Raw genomic sequence first — 23,308 nt, 5'->3', positions numbered from 1 at the left:
ATGGCCTTTACAAAAGGGTGGTGGTAGACAATTTCTTCTACTTTGATTATAAAAGCCACCGCAAAGTTAAAATGGCCGCGTCCAATCATGAAGTCAAACGTCACCAACCCGGAAGTATTTGCCACATCTGTGGACACTTGTTTGTGAATGGCAAAGCAGGGCTGGGTTCGTCTCCACCTAACATCAGTCAACCGTGTAAGTATGTTGGCTTCATGTAACACGCTTGTGTAAACAGTAATTACGCTAGCCGTTTAAACAAATGTCATACGATGTCGTGCTATTAGCATTGAGAAACGGCTAATCCCGCCCGGGTGCTGACTTTCACTTTATAACTCGTTTACCCCGCTTCGCGCATGTGAGTTGACTATTTTGTGTTTTTCAATAAACCGATTTTTAAATCGCTATTAACCTAACCCTAGTCCAGGTCACGTTGACTAAGGCGTAGAAAAATTACGCGAAGCTCTCCATAATTTGGGATCCTAAGTGCATTCAAAGGTTGAAGATACTTTACATAACCTGCACTAACACACACTTCAGTCCAAAACCTAAAATTTGCTATGTAGATATAGCTTAGCCTTTCCATGTGCGACGTTGCTGCCTATCTGGAGCTACAGTCTCCTCTTACATACAAATCACTAAAACCAGAAATTACCACTGTCAGCGTCCGCTACAGCATGGCGAATTTTATTTTACTTCTAGGGAGAGTATTAATTGAACTATTCATATCGTAATTACTATAAGTGTAGTTAATCATGTCACAGCGAGATATGTTTTATTGTTACATTTGTACTCTTAAGAAGAGCTCAACATTGTTCAAACAGTACATCTTACTCAAAAGGAAGATGTTTTGTCCAGCACTTGTATTCAGTCACAATCTTCAATCAATGTCGATACTAGATGATGTGTCAGAAAAGTTCCGTCACACAATACATAGTTCACATCCAAACGTAAAGTTTTCCACTTCACAATAATCCCCCCCAATCTCCTCTGCCACACCTTCATGCACACATGGAAGGATTCTTCTGTCATCACGGCCATCTTGTCCACGTCTTTAAAAAACAAAAAAATAGTAGCTTGGGTTTGAAACATATCTTTTGTGACACCCGTCCTGGAACCTTTCTGATACCCCTTGCATATGAATCAAATGTATTTTTATTTGTTTTATTTTTTTTGCTTGCAGAGCGGCAATGTCTCCCGATGAGCTGGTGTACTTGGGAGTCCTAGCAGCCTCCATCCCGCTTGGATTCCTTTTCCGTTACCTCAGTGAGTATCTTTTTGAGTGCTTCCATGTTTTGTACGGTTGTAATCTGTATAATGATAAAATAATAATAAAACTATACAGTGGCGTTTCATTGTTTACTTACTGCTTGCCTGTAGTTGGGGTGTTGATTATGCAATGTTTTGCTTTCAGGTCCTCCTGTAAAGCAGGGGGCTGCTATGCTTCTGGGCCTCTCCATTACCATCGCTACCTGTCAAGTGCATACACTCCATTCTCTGGTGACGGTGATTGGAACATGGATTTTTATCAAGGCAAACTGGAGGTAGTTTTAGAAAAAATGTATATTTTTTAAATGTATTTATTCATTTTAATATTGTAGACCACTGGGAGACAGTGTAATCTCAAAGTGAGAATAGAAGAGGAGTATAAAGTCACATTAATGATGTAAAAAAGTTTTGAAATCATTTACCTTGGACTCATTTTTGTGAGATGTTATAAACCTGGTGTATAACCTAGCTTATACTGAGCACATTGTCCCTCTGTGTATGAAGGCTCGCCCCAGCGTTGAGTCTCGCCTGGACCTTCCTCTACCTCCTCTTCTTCCGGCTGGTCACCTGGTTCGGTTTGCCAGCTCCGACGCCTTTTGCCAACGCCGTCCAGCTGCTTCTCACTCTCAAGGTACGCGATTGTCTGTAAACCAAAATCCAAAGTTTTATTTTTATTTTTTTTCCACTTTCTGCACTGTGATCCAACTTAGATGGTGAGCCTGGCCAATGAGGTGCACAGCTTCCACGTGGAGAAGAAGAAGGAAGTGAGCTCCTTCGCCAGGTCGGCGGTCGTCGGTTGTCTGTCTCGGGAGCCGTCGCTGTATGACATCATGTCCTACAGCTACTGTTACGTGGGTGTCATGACAGGTGAGTCCCGAGGAGGAAGTTGTGTCACTTGCCAGAGGAGATGTGGAAACATTTGCATGTTGTGTTGTTCATCCTGTTGAAATGGTTTTACTTGTGCACGACCGTTAACCGCTGTCTCTCTTTGTCTCACTCTGCTACTTGTCCAACATCATGTGAGTGCACATACGTCACGCTAGTATAGTTAAATAGTATAGCTAGCACTAATGTATAGGGCTGGACAATTAATCCAATTCAAATTGACATCACAGTGTAGTAGAAGACAATTTTCAAATTGCAAAAGCAGCTGTCAAAAAGAACCAACTTTGCGTCAATTTGAGCCAACTCTCTGGGTTGTTTTGTACAAAACAGCCCATTTTTTGGCTTTGTTTTGTGCAAAACAGTAGTGGATGAGTCCCATTTTTTAAATGTATGTATTTATTCATATAATGTGTGGGTAGGTTCAGTGTTTAAGAAGCGCATTCCACACGTTTACATGTCATTGTTTCATGAAAAGTTGAATAGTGATAAGGATTTGTTTGCATTAGTGTTGTAATTTATTGACTTACAGTACACGCCACACTTGTGTGCTCGAATTTTGTGAAGTTGTCGTAGTGAACGATTAAAAGACAGTTAGGTCAAGGTGAGCTATCGATTCTAAATGAGGAGGATAAATAAATAAGGCCTAACCTCTAGGACCAAAACATTTATGTCGAACAAATCTGATATTGTTTATTGCAATACAGACTCATTTATTGCTCGTTTGTTAAAAAATACATCGGAAAAGGACCTTTGAAAAAGTCATCATTTTAAAATGAAAAAAAAAAAAAATGCAGTTCGATTATTTTTCAAAATAGTTCAGCCCTATTCTGTTGTCGTGCTCTTCTTTGAATCCAACGCCATTTTTCCCTCCATTTTCCCCTTTTGTGCGTTCCTTTATCTGGCATGTCCAATAATGTCGTTGCCGTCTACGATTGTCCTCTCATTACTGCCTTTTCCCGTTCTGCCCGTTTTCTTCCCTCCAAAAGGCCCGTTCTTTCGCTTCCAAACTTACAGCGACTGGCTGGAGCAGCCCAAACCGCTGGCCCTGCCCGGCTGGGAGCCGTGCCTGCAGCGGCTCAAGATGGTGCCTGTCTTTGGTGCGCTCTTCCTGGCCGTCAATTCCGCATTCCCTCTGGCTTACGTCCGCACCGACCAGTTCCTGGAACACAATTTCTTTTTCAGGTGACCGCACAACGTTTGTGGAATATAAATTAAGCAGCAAAATGCACTCGTTTTTAGCCATCTCTGGGGGCGGCCATTTTGTCTTCTGTCGACTGAAAATGACATCACAACTGCTCACAACAACCAATCACGGCTGACCTGTTTTCTGAATCTGAGCCGTGATTGGTCGTTGTCAGCAGTTGTGATGTCATTTTCGCTCAACAGAAAACAAAATGGCCGCCCCCACAGATGGCTAAAAACGAGTGCATTAACACTTATTCCACAACACAATATTTATCAGAATGCCCTGTTTCAACTAACGGGCCTGCTGGGAACATATTCTTGAAAAAAATATGTTTGCGTTGATTTCCCGTTTAACTTTGTTGCAACGTCTTTAAGCATATGTTCATTGAAGAATTTTTTGGATTTGCATAATGTAGTTTTTTTTTTTTGTAGTATTATGATTAATATAATTTTTTGACAATATACATCTTTATCAAATTCGAACGTTCAGGAAAGCATCCAGAGTAGTCAGCATGTCTTAAAAAGTCAAATGAAAACACTTAAAATACACAAAACAGCTCCATATAGTTTTCAACAGTAAATTTTGAAAAAAAAATATGTCAAAATGACAGAAAATAAAACTTTCAACATGTCTTTGTTTTGATTTCAACACAGTTTTAAATTGATTTATTATCGGCCATCAGATTTTTTAAAAAGGCCGATGCCGATATTTGTCAAAACGCACAATATCGGCGCCGATTATCAGCCCGGCCGATAATCTGTCCATCCCTAATTTAAATGTATAACACAAAAAGGTTAAATACAACTGAACTGTACTTAGGCAGTGATCCTTCCACATATCACACTTTGAGAATCACTGTATCAATTTAAAGAGGCAACATCTTAGAACCAGCTCAGTATGATGTCCAGTATCTGAAGTTAGCGAAATACTGTTTTTAACACACTCGTTCTTCTCTATCTCCACCACATCAGGTTCTTCTACATGATGGTGGTGTTCTTCGTGTTCAGGATGCGTTTCTACGCCGCGTGGTGCAGCGCTGAGGCCGGATGCATCAGCGCCGGTCTGGGCTGCTATCCAGAACAGGCTCAGTGCAAGCCGGGCGGGGGACCCACCGTCCGCTACAGGTACCTGAAAGTGGATTGCTCTTAAAATTGGGCCCCGACCGATTCATCAGACAATTATTCCCCTTCAAATATCGGCCAAATCGCTGATTGTTTTTACCGTTATTTACTCGAACCATATACATCAGTTGCATCACTGGTCTCATTTTTTTACGACCTAATATCCTTCAAAATATACTGTATTCAGTTTGTTGATAAGGTCATTCTATGGACTTGACAAAACAAAGTAAATATTTACAAGCAATGCTTAGGTGAGCAATGTAAGTTGTGCAAGGAATTGACTTGGATGTCACTATTTTACACACAACCTAAAGTCCGTTTTTTTTAGTTTTTTTTTTTTTAAAGAAATTGAAAAAATAAAATCATAGCAACATAAATATGTTAAATATGACACACATTCAACTACTCGTCACACAAAAACGCATATGACAAGGATTAATGTCCTTATAACTTCATTAATTAAATGCTTTTTCCTGCCACTGGACATTTGTGCTTCATTGTATTTGTTTTAGTTCACTTTATTGTTTTTTATGTATTTTTTAAACAAATGGAAATAAAGCAAATAGAAAATTGCCATGCATTTTTTTTAACAATACAGTGCCTTATTTTTCAATTTTTTTTAGACGATTAGATTAGACGGTAATCGGCCTCAAATAAATCCATATCTGTCGGGCCCGAATTAAAATATGTCCAACAAAAATCAGTTTGCATCAGGATACGTGAGAAAACATCACAGTTGACCCGCCCCATCTTTAAAAGTTTTCTTTTTTTCCCTCAAGCCCCGAGTCGTTGGCCGAGGAGACCTACGACTTCAAAACCATCCAGAACATCGACTGCTACAACACGGACTTTTGCGTGAAGGTGCGCCACGGCATGCGTTACTGGAACATGACGGTGCAGTGGTGGCTGCATCACTACATCTACCCCAACGCCCCCTTCAAGTCCTACACGCTCAGGTGAGGGAAGAAAACGCTTGTTTTATTGACCAGGCACTGGGGATGTAACAATTCACACAAGCGCCGACTCGATTTGATTTTTTCGATTTTCAGTTCCCGATTTTCGATTCTATTCGATCTAAAAAAATTTGCTACCATGCTTGTCTCTGTGCACTAGTGTGGTTCTGCAGCCATCGACAAAGGCAACACGCAATGATTTTTGGCGCAAAAGCATATTTTGCACATTTTCAAAATGTGCTATGCATCCGGAGTGAAAAGACATCACTTTCTAGATGAATTAAAGCAACACGATTCTTCGATCAATCGTATCAATTTTTCGATGAATCAAAGTGATGAATCGGGGTGAATCGATTTTAAATCGCTTTTCGATTCATCGTTACATCCCCACCAGGCACTCATTTCTTGATCTTCGAGCTGGTTTCGAAGCATCTTCAGCTTGATGCTGAATTAAAACGCATCAACGTGAACATCAAATGCCAAACGTATTTTACATTCAGGGCGGGCTGGACCATGTTCATCAGCGCCTACTGGCACGGCCTGCACGCCGGATACTACCTCTCTTTCCTCACCATCCCGCTTTGCATCGCCGCCGAGTCGGCCATGGAGGCGTCGGTCCGAGCCCGGCTGGGCCCGCGCGGCCAGAACATCTTCGACTGGGTCCACTGGTTCCTGAAGATGCGAGCTTACGATTACATGTGCATGGGCTTCGTGCTGCTCAAAGCCTCCGACACCATCAGCTACTGGTCGTCCATCTACTTCGCCATGCACGTGCTGGCTGTCGGCTGCATAATGGCGGGCAGGGCTCTCAAGGGAGGAAAGCGAGGAGACAAGGAGAAGACAGATAAGTCGCAAATAACAAACGGCGATAAGACTGAAAAACATGACTGAAAGCGATGGCGCTTTACGGAATTGGAGGGACATGAGGCGGAGTTTGCTCAAGACTTTTATTTCCCACTGCACTGCACATTCTTTACATGTTCAGCGTCGCCTTGAGGTACAAGTGAGCCACCTTACAAGTTTTTCAAGATACGAGCTGCAGTATAGGGCAGATTTTGGTAGCTAGCAGTGAAGTCAACTCGGCGCTTCACAACAAGCAGCAGTTTCATTTAAAAAAAAAAAGGCTTCAAGCTGTTTACAGTCACTCCCTTTTTAATTTATTATCAAACTAAACATGAAACAAAGATAATTACATCACATAGCTTTGAGTGAATCATCATAATAAAAGTAGGGGCCCAGTTCAATTGTCCGATATTCGCCGTTTGAAAATCAAGCCCACAATGACGGATTATAACGGATTATTTTTCACATGAGCAAATTACAACATCAGAAAAATATAATGACTTTCAAACATTCCGACCCACCCCCTAAAAATCGGCCGATTTTTGCAGAGTATTTTCTCTGTTGTAAAGTAAAACAAATACTTAAAGGATAAAGTCAGGTGTTGTGCATATAATTACCGTCATCGTTGCATGGAACTAAGGAACCCAAAAAGAATATATTTTATTCATTGTATATATATTTTTTTAAATTAATAGAAATATTACTGCAGCTTACGTGTCAGTTCTGAAACTTTTCTTCTTTTGTATCCCTTTATTAAACTGCCCTCGGGTGGTCACGGCATGCCTACCAGAAACAGCAGCACGCAAAAAACATGTCGTAGACGAACTTATTATTTCTTTGCTTTTTATTTTGGTCTTACATTACTGTATATATTTTTAAAGTCAAATATTGTGCTTTTTTTTCTTATTCAAAAAGTCATTTATTTTTTTTGGGGGGGGGGGGTGGAATGAGTATTTCCATTTATTTCAGTGGGGGGGGGGGAAAGGATTTGAGTTACGTCCATGGTTATGGAACAAACTTGTATCAAATTGTATCTCAAAGCACAACTGTGTCCAACAAAACGCCGGCCGAACACGCTGTCGTTTGGAAACCACTTTGCCAGAATGTGGAAAACATCATCATCCTCAAAAGTTACGTGAATATATCTGAGGCTCGCTCTTCTACTCCAACATGGTCAAAATGTGCGCAGAACATGAAAGCATTTGTAAAACCGGAAAAGAACGAATGGAAAATTTGCATTGATCAAATCCTTGACATATATATATACGTATATATATGTATATGTACTGTATATGTATTATATGTATCATATATATATATATATATATATATATATATATATATATATATATATATATATATATATATATATATATTGTGTATGTATATGTCACATGGCCTGCGATAACTGAAAATGGCCCTTGGCAACACAAACACACCTGCCCGTTTCCTCACAACAGGTTTTTCCTTCCCCTGTTGTGTTATCCGTGTCACATTACTGTTGTTGCTTTCTTGTAAGGTCATAACTTAAAATACAGTTGGAGTAATAAGAATAATTCTATTTATAAGTCTACACACCCCTGGTCAAATCAGGTTTTTGTTGTATAGAGATGAATCATTTCAAATCTTTTCAAAGGTGGAAGTACAAATCAACTGAGATAAGGTGGTTGCATAAGTGCGCACACCCTCGCAAAACTGGCAATGTGGCTGCGTTCAGAATGAACCGATCGCATTTCATTTTAAATGGGGGTCTGCTGCACACTTGCCACTATTTATCCCAAATAAAGTTCAGCTGTTTTATTTTTTTTTAAAAAAAGGGATACAAACAGGGTTGTGTTGACTTTTCATACAGTCACCTGCACAATATCCTGTATACGACGTTTCAAATGTGCTTTGCAAATCATTTTTATTGTAAAGGCACTGAGAATTTGTGTAGTTGTACTGGCACAATTTTCCCTTTTTTTTTATTTTTATTTATTTTTTTACAATGGGAAGAATTCTGCCTTCTAGTTGTGGGTTATAATGGGTTAAAGCAATACAATACAACACAAGGAAGTCCGTCCACCTGCAAAGAGAGTAAAGTCCATCGGAGGAGGAGAGAGACAATCCAGGAAATACACAGCTTCCTCAAGACAAGTCCACCCCCCCCCCCACACCTTTTATTTGTATTCTTATTTTGACAGCGTAACGTACGAGGAATGGACCCACCGAGACAAGAACCAAGTGACTACGATTACGCCGAAGGTGTGTCATTCTTTTCTTTTTTTTTCCCCGAAGACTAAATAACACACCTGCCTAAAAGCCGTCATTGTCTTGCAGTCGGCGATCACATATACTCCAACGGCGAGGAGTCGCTGAGATTAAGACGCCCTTCGTCTCGAGGCTCCAATCGGAACTACCCTCACTTCAACTGGAACCCGGCGGCCACCGAAGTAGAGGGCGACGACGACGATTATGAGGATGAAGTGGATGGCTGGAGAGAATCAGGCCACGAGCTTCGGGAGCTGCGCACCATCCCTCTGCCCATGGCGCTTAAAAGGGCTGTGAGGTCTGAAAATGTTATTTTTTATTTTTTTTAAAAGAAAAATGATTTTTGACACATTATGTCACACACACTTCACGTTTTGCAGGGGTCACCCCCTGTAGATGAAAAGCCAACTAGAACAGCTGACATTTGTTAAGGGTTCATCAGCGTTATGTGCTAAATAATGTGATTGGTTAATTCTGAATACGGTCACATCTGCACTTAGAGGCTGTGCGAACTTATGCAGCCAAATGATTTTAGTGGTTTGTTTTTATTTCCCCTCGCAAAAAGAATGTACTGTTTTGTTTTTCAATTAATGGTCGGAATATTTTTGAAAGGATTGATCTGGGTCCCATTTTTTAAATAAAACCTGTTATTTGAACAGGGGTGTGTAGACTTTTTATATCCACTGTATGCGCATCAACTCTCACTTGAGTGCCCACAAATAAGCTATTCAAACAAATCTCATTTATAGTTGAAGCGGAAGTCAAGCCAAACAGATTTTTTTTCAAGAATATGTTCCCAGCAGGCCCACTAGTTGAAACACGCCGTTATGATAAATATTGAGTTTGTGTAATAAGTGTTAATCCACTCGTTTTTAGCCATCACTGGGGGCGGCCATTTTGCCTCCTGAAAATGACATCACAACTGCTCGCAACGACCAATCACGGCTGAGCTGTTTTCTGAATCTGAGCCGCGATTGGTCGTCGTGAGCAGTTGTGATGTCATTTTCAGTCGACGGAAGACAAAATGGCCGCCAGAGATGGCTAAAAACGAGTGGATTAACACCTATTCCACAAAGGCAATATTTATCAGAATGCCCTGTTTCAACCAGTGGGCTTGCGTAGAACATATTCTTGAAAACAATATGTTTGCGTTGACTTCCGCTTTAAGTTTAATTACACGACATTGTAATAATCTTTTGGGCATTAAAATCCAATGTCATCTGTACTCTTGAAAATGGATAATTAATGGGGGGAAAAAAATCGTTTCTCTCATCGTATTAGTAGTCATCTGTATTGACATAGCCATGTGCATTGTTTTCTGTCTCCAGGCAGGTGCAGGAAATGCAGGTGCCCGTCGCTTCCTCCAGGATGATGTCCTGGAAACAAAAGAAGCGCAGAATCCTAAAGCAAACCAAAACTAACGCCAGAGAGTTCCTGAACTTCTTTATGCTGTGGAGGAAGTCTTTGCAACAGATTGGAGGTACATTACACCAACTCATTTGTCAAATTCAAGATTTCCAAGAGTTCCTACGTTCCAAGAATTCCAAAACTTTTCACAATAAAATTCTCTTTTTTTTTTTTTTCCTCTTCAAAATAAATCCCCATATTTAAGAGGTTTTGCATAATTAGCTCCTCGTTCCACATTTATTGACCATTAATTCCCACTTGAAACATTTTGTGCTCAGTCAGGACATCTTCAGAACAATTTCCCAAATTTTCACAAATAAAACGATATCGCTAAACATTAACCACCGCCTTCCACATTTCTGGACCGATTTCAAGTCTCGCTTTGTACATTTCGACATTTACTGTTCTTCCACAGATTTCCGCTGCAGCTTTTCGACACAAACTGCATTTTCTAGCCGTCATAAGTTTGAAGGCGTCTTTTTCACAACTTTGCGCTCCGTCATCCCCTCAGGAAACTTTGGCGGCGGTGTCCAGTCTTACTTCCTGTTCCTGCGCTTCCTGGTGGTACTTAATTTTGTCTCTTTTTTACTGATCGCCGGGTTCGTCTTCGTCCCCAGCGTCGTCTTCAGAGCTGGAGACAGCAGCCCTGTGAACAACACCGGTAACCGCTCCAGCCGGCAATGCGATGATGCCCGTGTTGTGTACTCACTGACTTTACAAGTCACTTGAATGGCGTGTGTGTTTTGCAGGGCCCGAGGAATGCATGAAATACGATCCCAATCCTCAAGGCTTGGTGGCCTTCTATAATTACGTCCTTGACTTCCTTTCGGGAACGGTGAGAAACTCGAGTGACCCGACACAACCTGCTGAAATGACAACTGCGGAGAGCTTCTAACCAATCGCGATGTAATGGTGACTTAAAGCAACACTGCGTCATACGTCAGTTTTTGTTGATTATGGCGGCGCCGTGTGGACGAAAGCGGTAGTGTTTTGACAAAAGTCAACCACGTTTCGTGACGCGCCGTGAAATCCTGAGCTCTCGCTGGCCTGCGAGTTGGACTGAATTACGTTTCTATTTCCAGTGGTTGTGTGAAAGATGAATAGCGATGAGGTCATGAATCTCATTTTGTTTCAACAATACTTTTGGGTTTTTTTGTTTGTTTTGGGGGCTTCTGCCATGACACCAGTAATAGCGCGTAGACGTTCGAATCGACTTCCGTCCTTATAGCGAAAGGAGGAAGTGAGTATGCCGTAAAGCAATTCAGGACATTTGTATTTTTTTGGTGTGCCAGGGTTGCTCCCATCCTCCTCAAAGTTGCTTAGTGCCAAAACGATACGGACCCCACCCCCCCCAGGTCATGACAAAAAGTCCCATTCAACTACTTGTAAGTCAATGTTTCATCAAAAGAGTTGTGATTTTTTAATTTTTTTTTATTAAGATTGAATTCTTGCCCAGTGCTGCTTTAATCGATTATTTCGATAATTTTGACTGTTGGGAATTCTCATGCACTTATTGTATACATGTACTTTAGTACAGTGCTTCTCAATTATTTTTTTGTCACGCCTCCCCCTCCAGGAAGAAGAAAATATTTCATGCCCCCCCCCCTCTAAGTACGCTTCTGCAGAGGAGCAATGAGAGCCCCACTGCCACCTACTGTAGTGAACGTGCAACTTTACTCTAGTACGGCAAAAAATAAAATAAATCATCAAGTCAGACACGCCCCCTTTTTGAGAAGGACTGCTTTAGTAGGTACAATCTAGTACGTTCAAGAGCCGTTTTAAAAATTGTCTTCAGTTTCATGTGGAACTACCTTTTTTTTTTTGGTGACGTTTTTGTTTTACGTGCTGCAACGTTTTTCTAATTTAGAATACAGTATATGCCTTTGCTCAGTAAAGGTTGGGAAACACTAAGGAATTGTGTAAGGACTTTATGGGGCTGTGCAATTAATCGAAATTCAATTACAATTACGATTATTACACTCCACCATTACAAAAATTGTCATAATCGTAAAAAATGATTATTAATATGCATTTCTATCCAAGGCACTTTACACAAATAAATCAAATAATACATTTGCACTTTTTATAATTTTATAATCATAATAACACATTTTATCAATTTTGTTTGGTCCAAAAGGAATTTACACAATTATAGTGTTTCAAAGAAATGTATTTGTCTTTTATGTTTAAACATTTTCTTGTTTCGTACCAAAAAATAAATGATTGTTTGAATCAATGTGATTTTTTTATGACTAAAATGTGTAATATTTTGAATATATTATTTAATATAATACTGTATAAAATTCTACAGGTTAATACTTTTTTCATAATCGTGCAGCCCTAGGACTTTCTTCCGCTTTTTGACGGACTGTTCCCGCTGCGCTCAGGGCTTCATGGAGTATTCGTACCTGTTTTATGGCTACTACAGCGACACGCTGGTGGGTGACAACAACTTCTCCTACAACATCCCGCTGGCCTACCTCTTCACCGCCGTCTTCTACTTTGCGTTTTGCCTCATCTGCATCATGGCTCGGTCAGTCATCGAGAAAACTCGCGTTTATTTCACCAAACAAATAATATCCTCTTGAACTCTTCCCCGTCTGTTCTCACGCAGAATGGGCACGGCGGCTCGAGTTGCCGTGGCGACAGGAGGCAGCGCCGTGGGCAACTACAGCATGATCGTGTTCACGGGCTGGGACTACGGTTGCCTGGGAGACCGAGCCACCAAGCTGAAGCAGAAGAACATCCACTACAGTCTGCAGGTCGGAGCGGGACACTCGCAACACCTTTCGCGTTCATGGATAGTTGACCGTCAAAATAAACAACAAAGACAATTACAAGTTGTGTACAGTGGTACCTCTACTTATGAAATTCATTGGTTCTGGAAGAAATTTTTTAAGTAGAAAATGTTGTAAGTAGGGACGCGTTTTCCATGTAAATGCCCTAATCCGTTCCAAGCCTCCCAAAATTCAGACATAAATGTTTTATAAAGCATAAAAATGCATCAAAACATGTAACAAATACATGTTATAATTAGATTATTGCACAATAAATGAGAGTTGTGCATAATGTAAAAAAACAAAGAATAGAGTAAGGAATAAAAATGATGGTCGTTTACCTTTTAATTGCTGTCCTCATCGATTTTTGCCCTCTTTGGTTCATGTTCTCTCTCAGAAGTGGTTTTTGCCTGGCGTTTTGTAAACAACTGATTTAATAACGTGGCGACTCTCGATATGTTACGGTCATATTCCTTGGCAAGATCAGCCAAACGCATCCCTTTTTCATACTTTTCTATTATCTCTTGCTTTGTTTGTATGGACAAAAAAAAACGATTTTCTTCTTTTTTTTTCTTTTCCTCGTTTCTAATTCACGTAAAACTATCGGAACACCTCATGAGGACGCTGCATAGCATATCATATCAGTCTATCTGCACACATAGACACGTACGGTAGAGGTCCCTCTTAGCCAATGGGATGCCAGGAAGATGCTAGGCTAGCCAATGGCAGAGCAGCTATGAGTATGTTGCGTTCAGGAAACTCCGGAGCTGCGGCTGTGGCAGCCCATACTGTATTTTTACCTTTCGTATCCTGAAATTTCTTTTGTAACAAGAGTTACAATATTTTCCTGTTGAGGCGTTTCGTAACATGCTAACGTAACCAACTAAATTTCGTATGAAGAGACGTCCGTAAAGTAGAGGTACCGATGTATTTAAAACCACCACTTAGTTTGGCCTTTGAAAATGTCTAATCAGGTGGATCTGGAGGAGCAACTTATGAAGAAGAAAGCAGCCGCTCTCACCCTGTGGCAAAAGATAACCTTGTACTCCCTTCGTATCTTCATGGGTTTTGTTGCTTTGGGGCTCATCATGGCAGCCTGCTTCGGCATCTTTGTGGCCACTGTTTTCAGTCAGGTAAGCACTCACGACTGACGCAAATGATCCTGATTAAATGGAGGACGTCTAACTGATTTTTGGGCCCCACCCCACCACAGGGAAGGAATGATCAGAAGGGGATTCTGGGTTTGATTTTTGAGTATCTGCCCTCCATTGTGATCACCGCCGGTAACTTCCTGGTGCCTTTCCTCTGTGACCAGATCGCCCACGTCGAGCGATATCCACCCAGCACAACGGTCATAATGGCCCTGTTGAGGTTCGATCGGCACATTGGTGGAGTTGAATTGATGATGCGGGGGTGTTATTTGATGACAGGGGAAAACGGTTCTTTCACTTAATGACAACAGTGAGAAATGTGATGCCACACAGCAAACCCCCGCCAGCCCAGTTCTATTTCACACGCGAGAATGTGTATGTATAATTTTACATCCCTGTTGTCGACGTACGATATGCCAAGGCTATGCGTGACCTATTAAAGGTTGTTTGTACTATATTAAGGCCATGTGAAGCATACCAAGTTTAAGCGAGTCAAACTAATCCCTCTCAAAATGTTGGCATAACAACCAGACACCCGAGTCTGACAACAGTTGTATTAAAACATCACAAAAGGAAGATAAATGCAATGAATACAATAATAAATATAGTAATAAAGTATATGTCTTATAAAATATAAAGTACATTATAATTTGCCATGAAAATACCTTTGAGGTATTTTGTTGCTTGATATTGGGGCTGAACTTTTTTTTAAAAAGAAGCTAATTGTGATTTATTTTTCCTCTCGATATTGCGATTTAATGTGCGATTATTTTTTTCAAGGAACTCTTCTCATGTATTTTTTAAGAAACACAAGCAACAAATTAAGCTGTATTACCATATATAATATCAGATTTATTATACATAAATGTTTTAGTTTCAAAAGTTAGACTTACACTAAAATACAGGATAAATGAACGAAGAATTGATTTGTAACGCGACTTGCCAAGTCAACGCAAACATATTTTTTTCAAAAATATGTCTTATGCAGGCCCACTCATTCTGATGAATATTGCGTTTGTGGAATATGAGTTAAGCAGCAAAATGCACCCGTTTTTAGCCATCTCGGGGGGCGGCCATTTTGTCACTTCTGTCAACTGAAAATGACATACAAAATGCTCAGGGCTCAGGTAACGACCAATCACGGCTCAGCTTCAGAAAACCGGTGAGCTGTGATTGGTCGTTACCTGAGCAACTGTGATGTCATTTTCAGTCAACAGAAGTGACAAAATGGCCGCCCCCAGAAATGGCTAAAAACGGGCGGATTAACTCTTACTCCACATACGTAATATTTATCAGAATGCCTTGTTTCAACTAGTGGGCCCGCATAGAACATATTCTTGAAAAAAAATATGTTTGGGATGACTTCAACTTTAAGCGTTCACAAAGTTTTCCATAATTGCATTCTGTCATCTTCAGGTCAGTGTTCTTGCGCTTGGTGAGCTTGGGAGTTCTGCTGTTCACCCTTTGGGGTCAGATCACATGCCAGGTGGACATGGAGAAGTGTGACGTGTGCCAGTACAACCACCAGGAATACCCGGTAAGCATACAAAAACAACACACTACATAGCAATCTAAAGACGTAATTTGCAAATATAAACTGGACTTAAACTTGTTTTACTCCAGGGAAGAATCATCATTCATTTGTGCCCCAAAGTTCAATTTTATGAAGAGATGGACTTATAAGGCTCAATTATAACTGATTTATAGGACAATGAAAGATATTCTCAGAGACAAAGTGCTTTAATTTCTCTCGTCACTCTCTACCAACAACGAGCTAATTAGCTTAGCTCTTTCTTCCTTAACTAAATTCCCGTTGAAAACCTTTATTTTGAGGCACATTGTGGCCTCTCCGCCCAGAAACGCCGCGCTCGTGTGGCCACACATATTGCGCGTATACCAGAAACAGCCACTACAAGTAAAGTGTATATTTCGGCCGTTAGCATGAGCTAATTTAGCTTTTGTTGTTACTCAGTTGACAATGTTAGTTAAGCTGTGGGAACACATCGTTTGGATGACGTAAAAGCCTGAGCCAATGCTAGCGAGCGCTTGGTTTAAGAAGAAAAAAACATGATATGTAACTTAATTGTTTCTTCTTTTCAGTACAAGTGCTATGTAAGTTAATAAATGAGATACATATTTTGTGTGCAGACTAAGGTTACCAAAACAGATATCATATATAATTGACTGTAAAATAGTTGTAACTTGAGTTCATAAGTATATATCATATCTTGGTTCAGTTTTTTTGTGTGTGTGTTTTAAGAAAAAAAAATCACTGAGGTCATTACTGTTGTATGTTGTATGTGTTGACGATTTATAAAGACACGGGATGCTTCGATGTGACGTTTACTTGAATGCTTTGCTCCAACGCAAATTGACGCAATACCAGTCTTCTTCTACTCACTAACAGTACACTCTCCCTTTGTAATGCCCTGCATAGGCGCCACCTAGTGGGCACTTATTTCATTACACTGATCATTAGTACAATCCCTTTTAGGAAGGTGATGATAACTATTCTGTTATTAGTACATAAATAGAATCAGTACTTTTATATTTACCAAAATCTTTTGTTTTTACATAAGTATCTGTGCTAATACAGAAGTACAGTGTGTGGGTGATTTTAGCACCTCACCCAATTTGTAAACGTAACACTGTATTTGTGTTTGTCTGTCAACACTGTCCATTTTCTTTTTTCATGTTTGTGTCAGTGCTGGGAAACACGAGTGGGGCAGGAAATGTACAAGTTGACGCTTTTCGACCTCATCGTCACCATCGGCGTGCTCGTGTTGGTAGAGTTTCCACGCAGGTGCGCTTAAATAAATGGAAATATTGCCCGTCTTACATTTACATTTTTGGGGGGAATCCTGCAGTCTTTTGTTTGTGGTTGTCAGAATGCTGGTGGACAACTGGTCCAACAAGGTTGCCCGCTGGGTTGGTCGGCAGGAGTTTGTGGTGTCTGCCAATGTGTTGGGCCTGGTGTACGGTCAGACGGTGGTCTGGACGGGGGCTCTTTTCTGCCCCCTGCTGCCCGTCATCAATACAGCCAAGTTTGTCATCCTCTTCTACTGCAAGAAGGTAACCTGCTTTACTCGTCTATGAAAAGCCATTTTAGCATTTATTTGATATCCTTTATCCTGTGGGATAATGTAGGTTACATACTAGTAGGACAACTACATCCTACTAGTATTACGAGTGAAATGCTAGATGTTAGCATTTTGTCCCTAGCAACACAAGTTAGAATGCAGTTGTCAACGAGTACACAGTTTGGCCTCAGTCGTAACATATACCGGTACTTGTCCTACTAGTGTACCAAAATTGTCCTACTAGTGAGGAAAAAGAGCAAAATAATACATGGACCTAAAGTTGGATATCGGGTTTCCATACTCGTCAGCCTCCAACCGGCTACGTCGTGTCCCCTCAGGTCACACTCTTCTACAACTGTCGCCCCGCGCTGAAAACTTTCCGCTCCACCACCTCCACCTTCGTCTTCCTGGCGGTGCTGTTGTTCGGTTGGGCCATGGCCACTCTGGTTATGATCTACAGTGTGGCTAAGTGAGTAGTAGCCTTGGTTAATTGTGAATTGCTATATCCGAGTGTCACGTTGTCAAAGATTGTCAAATGGATGTTGTTGAAGATCCATGTTTGGTTGTTCAGGATCCGCCCATCGATGGGATGCGGGCCCTTCCGCTTCTTCCCCTACATGTGGGCCATTGTTCCGATGTCTTTCAACGGCCTTTCGGGAATTACGCAGGAGTTTCTCTTCTTCATTGGATCCCAGTCCTTCTCCATCCCTCTGTTTGCCTTGTCTTGGTCAGTGAAGTTGCATGGTTGCACATGAACACAGAGGAAAAATGCAAAATAAATAGTAAATCGTTGTTTTTAAGTCATTTTTGATCCTTCCGTGTAAAATGATTCTTGTTTACTCCCAAACAGCGTAGTGATGTGTTATTTCATTGCTCTGGCTGCTGTTTATGGAAGCAGTGTGACTTTGCTCAGAGCACAACTCAAACAGGTAAGCTGCGGTCAATTTGCTTTTTTTTTTTTTCCTTGATCAATTTGTCTATTTCTTTTTCCCTTTATGTGTGGTCCTGCTACTTTTTTCTCGCAGGAGGGCCGTGACAAGCAATTCTTGGTCAAACAGATTGAGAATCTGAGTCGTCAACTTCAGATACCAACAAGAGACTTTGCGTGACCAACCTTCCCCCATTACAGACACATTGCTGTTAATGTATTTATGATACCGTCATAAAAACAGACTCATTATTTTTTACTTCATATGTGTGGCAGTAAGTCAGTTGGAGACTTTATGCCTACTGTCATTACTTTGTGGTGAGTTTGAAACATCCATCCGTCCATTTTGTGTTTGTATTTTGTCCTTATTAAGGGTGGCAGGGTTCAACCTTGACTGTTTGCCAGACAATCGTATTGGCACCATTCAAACTCTCATGCGCATCTGTGGACAGTTTAGAGTCATACATGTTTTGGGGATGCGGGGGGGGGGGCTGCATTTCAGGAGAAAACCCATTCAAGCACTTGGAGAACATGCAAATTCCACACAAGAGGGCCACAGCCAAGGTTTAAATTTTGAACCGCAAAAGTGCTGGGCAGATGCGCTAACCACCACTTCACCGGGCTGCAGTTTTAAACTAATGCAGCTGTTTTACTTTGAGATTCGCAATGGAAGCCACATTAAAAAGTGTAAATAAATGTAATGAATTTGTAATATTGCATGTGTTTGCATCATTCGTATACAGCTTGGTTCAAACTAATAAATTCAAAGGTATACAGCGGCATCTAGTGTTCAAACTGTGTCATTGCAATGACGTTTAATGTTTACTTCCGGTGTGGTGTTCCGGTGGCTGGCTAGCAAAAGCAACTTTATTCCAGGTATGTTACATCCATCTGTTAATCTTGTTTTTCGGCGGTAGTATGTTAAACGTGTAGTGTTGTGTGTCTGAGGGCCTCAAACAACCTCTATTCGTAAGTTAAACTTTAAAATGAGTTATTTATTAGAACATTTTTACAGAAGCGCTAATGCTAGTTGGGGGTTGCCTGGACACTTAAACGAACGAGAACAAAGCGCGTATCAACAGTCTATGTATGTTTTTACTTACATACGTATGTATTTCCCCTTCTAGTGCCACTTTTGGCCTACTTGTACACAATAAAATCTCCTTAGTACACTACTGTGCTGCACTAGTAGCGCTACTAGCTCCAACTACTTAGCATGTGTCATGCACTCGTAGCCTCCGAGACCCTCCTAGTAGCACCACGATGCCCACGAGTAGTTTAGCTTCACTATTAACATGTAGTTGCCCTTCTGGTATGTCAAAGGAAAGCTCTACTTTTAGTGTGAAGAAAAGTCGCACAGAAGTGGAAAGAATCTTACCAGTAAGACACAACAGTTGTTCCACCAGTGTGCTGAATTGTCTTACTAGTGAGGACAAACATCATACTATTCATAGGTAGGATCGAGTATATTGAATAAATGCTCATACGGCTTTCCATAATAGTCGATTACACGTAAAAGTGTATGCTGACGTTTATGTACTGTTATGTATTCATTGACATTCCCCTTGGACATGTTTGTGAATTTGTGTTTCATTGAAATGTTTAAAATTCTTCCTTTCTTCCAGAGTCGATGTTCAGCTAGAGTGCTTAGCAGGCTAACCAGCGTCCTCCGGGGTAACCATGAACATTCTCCCCAAGAAGAGCTGGCACGTCCGTAACAAGGACAACGTCGCTCGGGTGAGGAGAGATGAAGCTCAGGCAGCCGCGGAGGAGCGAGAGGCCAAGCGGAGAGTGGAGCGTGCGGAGCAAGAGGTGTGACTCAATGTCAGATGCACACTAAGAGGAGTAGGGAGGTCAAATTTTTCCAAAAGCCTTCATTTCATTGTATGGTGCAGATACAATGAAACGAGTGTGTAGCGCCGAGTTTTATATGATCATATGTTTGGAGTGAACAAGGAAAAATCCATTTTAGTGCAGCTTCAGGACCATTTGACCTCCAGACCCCGGTGTTTGGATTGGCAGAGATTCGCACTCTGTTAAATGCTCTCACCACCGTTCTCTGCGATTACACAACGTCCTTTCAGGCACGTACCGAATTTCTGCGAAGAAAAGCCCGAGCAGCTCTCCAGTCGGAAGCAGGAGGTAGCCAGGAGGTGAAAGATGAGGAACAGAGTGGAGCCTTGGAACATCTCAACCTCTTCCCCCTCGAGGAGTCCGTGGAGAAGAAGGACAATGAGGAGTATCTCAAAGAAAAGAAGGAGGAGAAGGTACTACATCATAGGGCTGCAGCTCATGATTATTTATATTTCGATTACCGGTAATCTGTCAATTATTTTGTCGATGAAGTGGAAAAAAACAAAAACAACTGTTTTAATTTCCATCCCTATATTTGAAAACAGGACATTATTTCAAATTGACAGCACAGAAAATGCACAAACATAAATTGATTAAGATTCAGTTACCGATTTGGTGCGTAACATGTTCAAAAATGGACAATGTTGATCATTGTTTTGTAAAGGAAAAATCTGAGGTTGGCAACACAAAAATAATAAGTGTCCGTTCATGGTGGACTACAGAAATCAGAGGCTAAAATTCTGCGGATTTGCACAATTTGAATTTAAACATGGTCTCAAACTGATGAAAATCAAAATATTTATCAATTAATTTGATAATCGATAAGTTGTCAATTAATCGTCGCACCTCGGCTGCTTTATGCTTCATGTTTTACATTGTCTGTTCAGTTTATGTGGTTGCTAGATTAGTCGAATAACCCAAATCGTTCAGTCACAAAAACCTGAGCTCACTGCCGCCAGCTCCACACTCTCGTTTGCCGACGCCCACGTCACTCACCGGATCAGGCCCCGCCTTTTCAAGCCATACGCACTCACTCATTTCACAGATACTACAGTAGAATGTGAGTATGGCGACCCCAAGTGGACACTTGCACGTTATTGTGTTTAATAATGCAAAATCTATTTCGATCTGATCAATCAACTGAATAATCGGTAGAATACTCGATTTGTAAAATATTCATTAGCTGCAGCCGAGTTGAGCTGTCCGCCCCTTTATTGAGGACATAACAGAAAACTATTCCGAGGATTTCATATGTGTTCATTAAATGAGATATTTTCATCGCCGATGATTTTTCTTTCTATTTCCAGGAGAAACAGGAGCGCGCCATCGGCTTACTGGTGTCCCTCGGACCCCAGCCGGGGACCGAGGTCACGCCGTGGTACATGAAAACTGGCCAGGAGAAGGAAGAGGAGAAGAAAGAAAAGGAGAAGCGGAGCGAGATGTCGAACGACAAGAGGAAGGAGTTAAGCGAGGAGGAGCGGGAGAAGAAGGATCGGCGGCTGAAGGACAGTTTGGACCCGTTGAAGGAGATGAAGAAAGCTTTGGGCGAGACGGCCGCCACGGCACACAAGAGTAAGAAAAAAGACAAGAGAGACGGAGGAGGAAAGCGAAGCAATGGGGAAAGGTAAGCTGATCACCAGCGGTGAGAAGTAATCAAGTACAAATACGTAGTTACTGTACATACTTGAGTAGATTTTTCAGGGTTCTGTAAATTACCAAAGTATTTCAGTTTCTGCTGACTTTGTACTTTTCAGTTGTAGAGAATGCGGTTCATATAATGGATGGATTGTATGCACAGCAGTGACTTTGATGCTGATAACTTCTGTTTTAGTGATGCCGCAAACATCTGAACAGTCCGTTTCTTCTATAAAATACCAACAACAATGAAATGGTGTTTTTGATGGCAAAATAATCACAGTGACTCACCTGTATAAGAAGTTTACGTTCGACACACGTTACAAACTATTCCCATGCTATTTAGTAGTAGTAATAGTAGTATTTAATTGTGTGTGCGTTCATGCCTGCCATTGTCTGTACCTACATTGCGTCATCACTTCTACTTTTAAATTTAAATAATCTCGGTCATCTTTTCTGTCTTTTGTGACACTCTTCGTAGTAGCTTTAACGGCAAACACTACATCGATCACAAGCTGCTTGAAAGGGTCGTCCGCCATGTTGGAGGAGCATACACCTTGATAGAAATGGTGAACTCCTTCAAAAGAGATCTATTGTTGCCATCTGCTGGACGTAGTTAGTGTTTTTGTTTTTTTTATGTTCCCGGCTTAATGATCTAACCAGAGTTGGCCAAGACTTTTCTTGCTCATTTCCATTAAAATTGTAATTAAAGTAGATAAACTGTCTTTCATATGAATTAATGGCTCATTTTATGATTTGTTGTATGAAACTATGTATAATATGTCATTGTTTAATGTAATAAAGAATAATGTATTGCTTGTGATTATTAAAAAAAAAATACAGGGGGGACCTTGAAAAAAAAAAAAAAACAATCGCATGTGTAAATCGCAATATTAAGTGAGAAAAAAAATTGCAATTCGATTATTTTTGAAACTCGTTCAGACCGAACAAAATAAGGCCCAATCAATAACCAGTCTGCTTGCGTTGTCCCGCCAGCTCAATAGAGAGACTCCGAGCAGAGCGTCTGCAGCGCGAGGCAGAGGAACGACGGCGGGCCCAAGCACTGCTGGCTCAGCGCAACGGCAAGGACAAGGAGTCGGGCAGGGAGGTGAACGAGCGAGACCGGCCGTACAACAACGCTTACTTCCCAGAGCTGGCCCGCAAGCGACAACGGCGCGACAGAGACAGCTGGAGGGACGAGATCCTAAAATTATGAACTTTTTGGTTTGTACCCCGAAAAAAAATTGTGAGCGGCGTTTGACGCGCAACGTATTTATGTCAGTATTTTGTCGATTAAAATGTTGTCAGAATAAGTGCAAAAATGATTCTCGTGTAGTATGTAAGAAACCAGTGACTGTGAGTTTCCTGAAATATTATTGTGCCAACCTTCATTTATGGGACGAACACACAAATATGAAAGGAGAACGTGCGTCCAGACGCTCACACGGTAATAACGGGTCAAGCCAACTCTGACTCCTGTCCATCATTAGGCCACACCCCTTCAAGCATGGAACCACATTAGTGGCATTTCCATTCGCTTTCATGGGGAATATTGATATGACATTGTTTGAACTAAACTCACAAGGCAAGGTACCGCTATCTTGTTAACCTTGTTTATTTATGTGATATTTCTGTGCAGTTGTACATAAGTAGAGACTACAAGCCACAATAATAAACAGTGTTGTTGTTACTATTGATCTTTAGCATCCCGCAATTTAGTATCATAATTACAGGAGTATGCGTCTTGTGGGCGTGTCCAAATAACCGCTAATTGTCAATATACTTAGGATATTTCATAAATCCATCACACTCATATATTATTATGGAAAAAATTCCGACGAACTATTGTATGAGTGTGTATGAGATCAAATATTAAGACCAGTACATTTATTTATCATGACACGGCGGGAGCCATGACAATGCGCGCCGTGTGGGTGTGACGTCATCCGGCGGAGGTTGTGGATATATTTTT

At 41.0% G+C, this 23,308-nt stretch overlaps 3 protein-coding genes across 5 annotated transcripts; all 3 read left to right on the top strand.

Moving 5' to 3' along the window:
* The first annotated feature begins 117 nt into the window (after positions 1-117).
* Positions 118-7,861, top strand: mboat7 (membrane bound O-acyltransferase domain containing 7). Of its 2 annotated transcripts, none has more exons than XM_086038156.1 (9): positions 118-195; positions 1,181-1,263; positions 1,412-1,541; positions 1,771-1,897; positions 1,977-2,133; positions 3,138-3,333; positions 4,309-4,461; positions 5,238-5,414; positions 5,912-7,861. In XM_086038156.1, the coding sequence occupies exons 2-9, from the start codon at positions 1,188-1,190 to the stop codon at positions 6,300-6,302; spliced, it is 1,407 nt and encodes a 468-aa protein (XP_085894282.1). In that variant the 5' UTR covers positions 118-195; positions 1,181-1,187; the 3' UTR covers positions 6,303-7,861. The 2 variants fall into 2 exon arrangements, with proteins under 2 accessions (XP_085894282.1, XP_085894283.1); XM_086038157.1 differs by lacking the exon at positions 118-195 and adding an exon at positions 205-355.
* Positions 6,334-18,559, top strand: tmc4 (transmembrane channel-like 4). Its single transcript, XM_086038155.1, has 17 exons — positions 6,334-6,408; positions 8,438-8,498; positions 8,574-8,802; positions 9,833-9,984; positions 10,423-10,572; positions 10,661-10,746; positions 12,299-12,444; positions 12,526-12,673; positions 13,663-13,821; positions 13,902-14,059; positions 15,256-15,376; positions 16,545-16,642; positions 16,728-16,911; positions 17,258-17,388; positions 17,491-17,646; positions 17,770-17,848; positions 17,945-18,559. Exons 1-17 carry the CDS (start codon positions 6,334-6,336, stop codon positions 18,026-18,028), a joined length of 2,217 nt encoding a protein of 738 aa, XP_085894281.1. The 3' UTR covers positions 18,029-18,559.
* Positions 18,560-18,625: 66 nt separating this feature from the next.
* Positions 18,626-23,033, top strand: leng1 (leukocyte receptor cluster (LRC) member 1). 2 transcript variants are annotated; one of them, XM_086038158.1, is made up of 5 exons: positions 18,626-18,723; positions 19,473-19,659; positions 19,932-20,114; positions 21,009-21,325; positions 22,333-23,033. In XM_086038158.1, exons 2-5 carry the CDS (start codon positions 19,528-19,530, stop codon positions 22,550-22,552), a joined length of 852 nt encoding a protein of 283 aa, XP_085894284.1. In that variant the 5' UTR covers positions 18,626-18,723; positions 19,473-19,527; the 3' UTR covers positions 22,553-23,033. The 2 variants fall into 2 exon arrangements, with proteins under 2 accessions (XP_085894284.1, XP_085894285.1); XM_086038159.1 differs by having other exon boundaries at positions 18,721-18,816.
* The last annotated feature ends 275 nt before the right edge of the window (positions 23,034-23,308 follow it).

The sequence above is a fragment of the Filicampus tigris genome, chromosome 8, assembly GCF_054856515.1.
Source record: "Filicampus tigris isolate MCC_2025a chromosome 8, RoL_Ftig_1.0, whole genome shotgun sequence".
In the NCBI taxonomy this organism is placed as follows: Eukaryota; Metazoa; Chordata; class Actinopteri; order Syngnathiformes; family Syngnathidae; genus Filicampus; species Filicampus tigris.
This window is presented reverse-complemented; position numbering and strand designations above follow the sequence as displayed.

What these genes read in the sequence shown, in the direction of transcription:
- mboat7 (XM_086038156.1), top strand. Translation starts at nt 1,188, where the DNA reads ATGTCTCCCGATGAGCTGGTGTACTTGGGAGTCCTAGCAGCCTCCATC. An exon ending in ATTCCTTTTCCGTTACCTCA is followed by an intron (nt 1,264 to 1,411) that starts GTGAGTATCTTT and finishes TTTTGCTTTCAG; the next exon opens with GTCCTCCTGTAAAGCAGGGG. An exon ending in TTTATCAAGGCAAACTGGAG is followed by an intron (nt 1,542 to 1,770) that starts GTAGTTTTAGAA and finishes CTGTGTATGAAG; the next exon opens with GCTCGCCCCAGCGTTGAGTC.
- leng1 (XM_086038158.1), top strand. Translation starts at nt 19,528, where the DNA reads ATGAACATTCTCCCCAAGAAGAGCTGGCACGTCCGTAACAAGGACAAC. An exon ending in TGGAGCGTGCGGAGCAAGAG is followed by an intron (nt 19,660 to 19,931) that starts GTGTGACTCAAT and finishes ACGTCCTTTCAG; the next exon opens with GCACGTACCGAATTTCTGCG. An exon ending in AAGCGAAGCAATGGGGAAAG is followed by an intron (nt 21,326 to 22,332) that starts GTAAGCTGATCA and finishes TTGTCCCGCCAG; the next exon opens with CTCAATAGAGAGACTCCGAG.
- tmc4 (XM_086038155.1), top strand. Translation starts at nt 6,334, where the DNA reads ATGAGGCGGAGTTTGCTCAAGACTTTTATTTCCCACTGCACTGCACAT. An exon ending in GCGCTTAAAAGGGCTGTGAG is followed by an intron (nt 8,803 to 9,832) that starts GTCTGAAAATGT and finishes TTCTGTCTCCAG; the next exon opens with GCAGGTGCAGGAAATGCAGG. An exon ending in TTGGTAGAGTTTCCACGCAG is followed by an intron (nt 16,643 to 16,727) that starts GTGCGCTTAAAT and finishes TGTGGTTGTCAG; the next exon opens with AATGCTGGTGGACAACTGGT.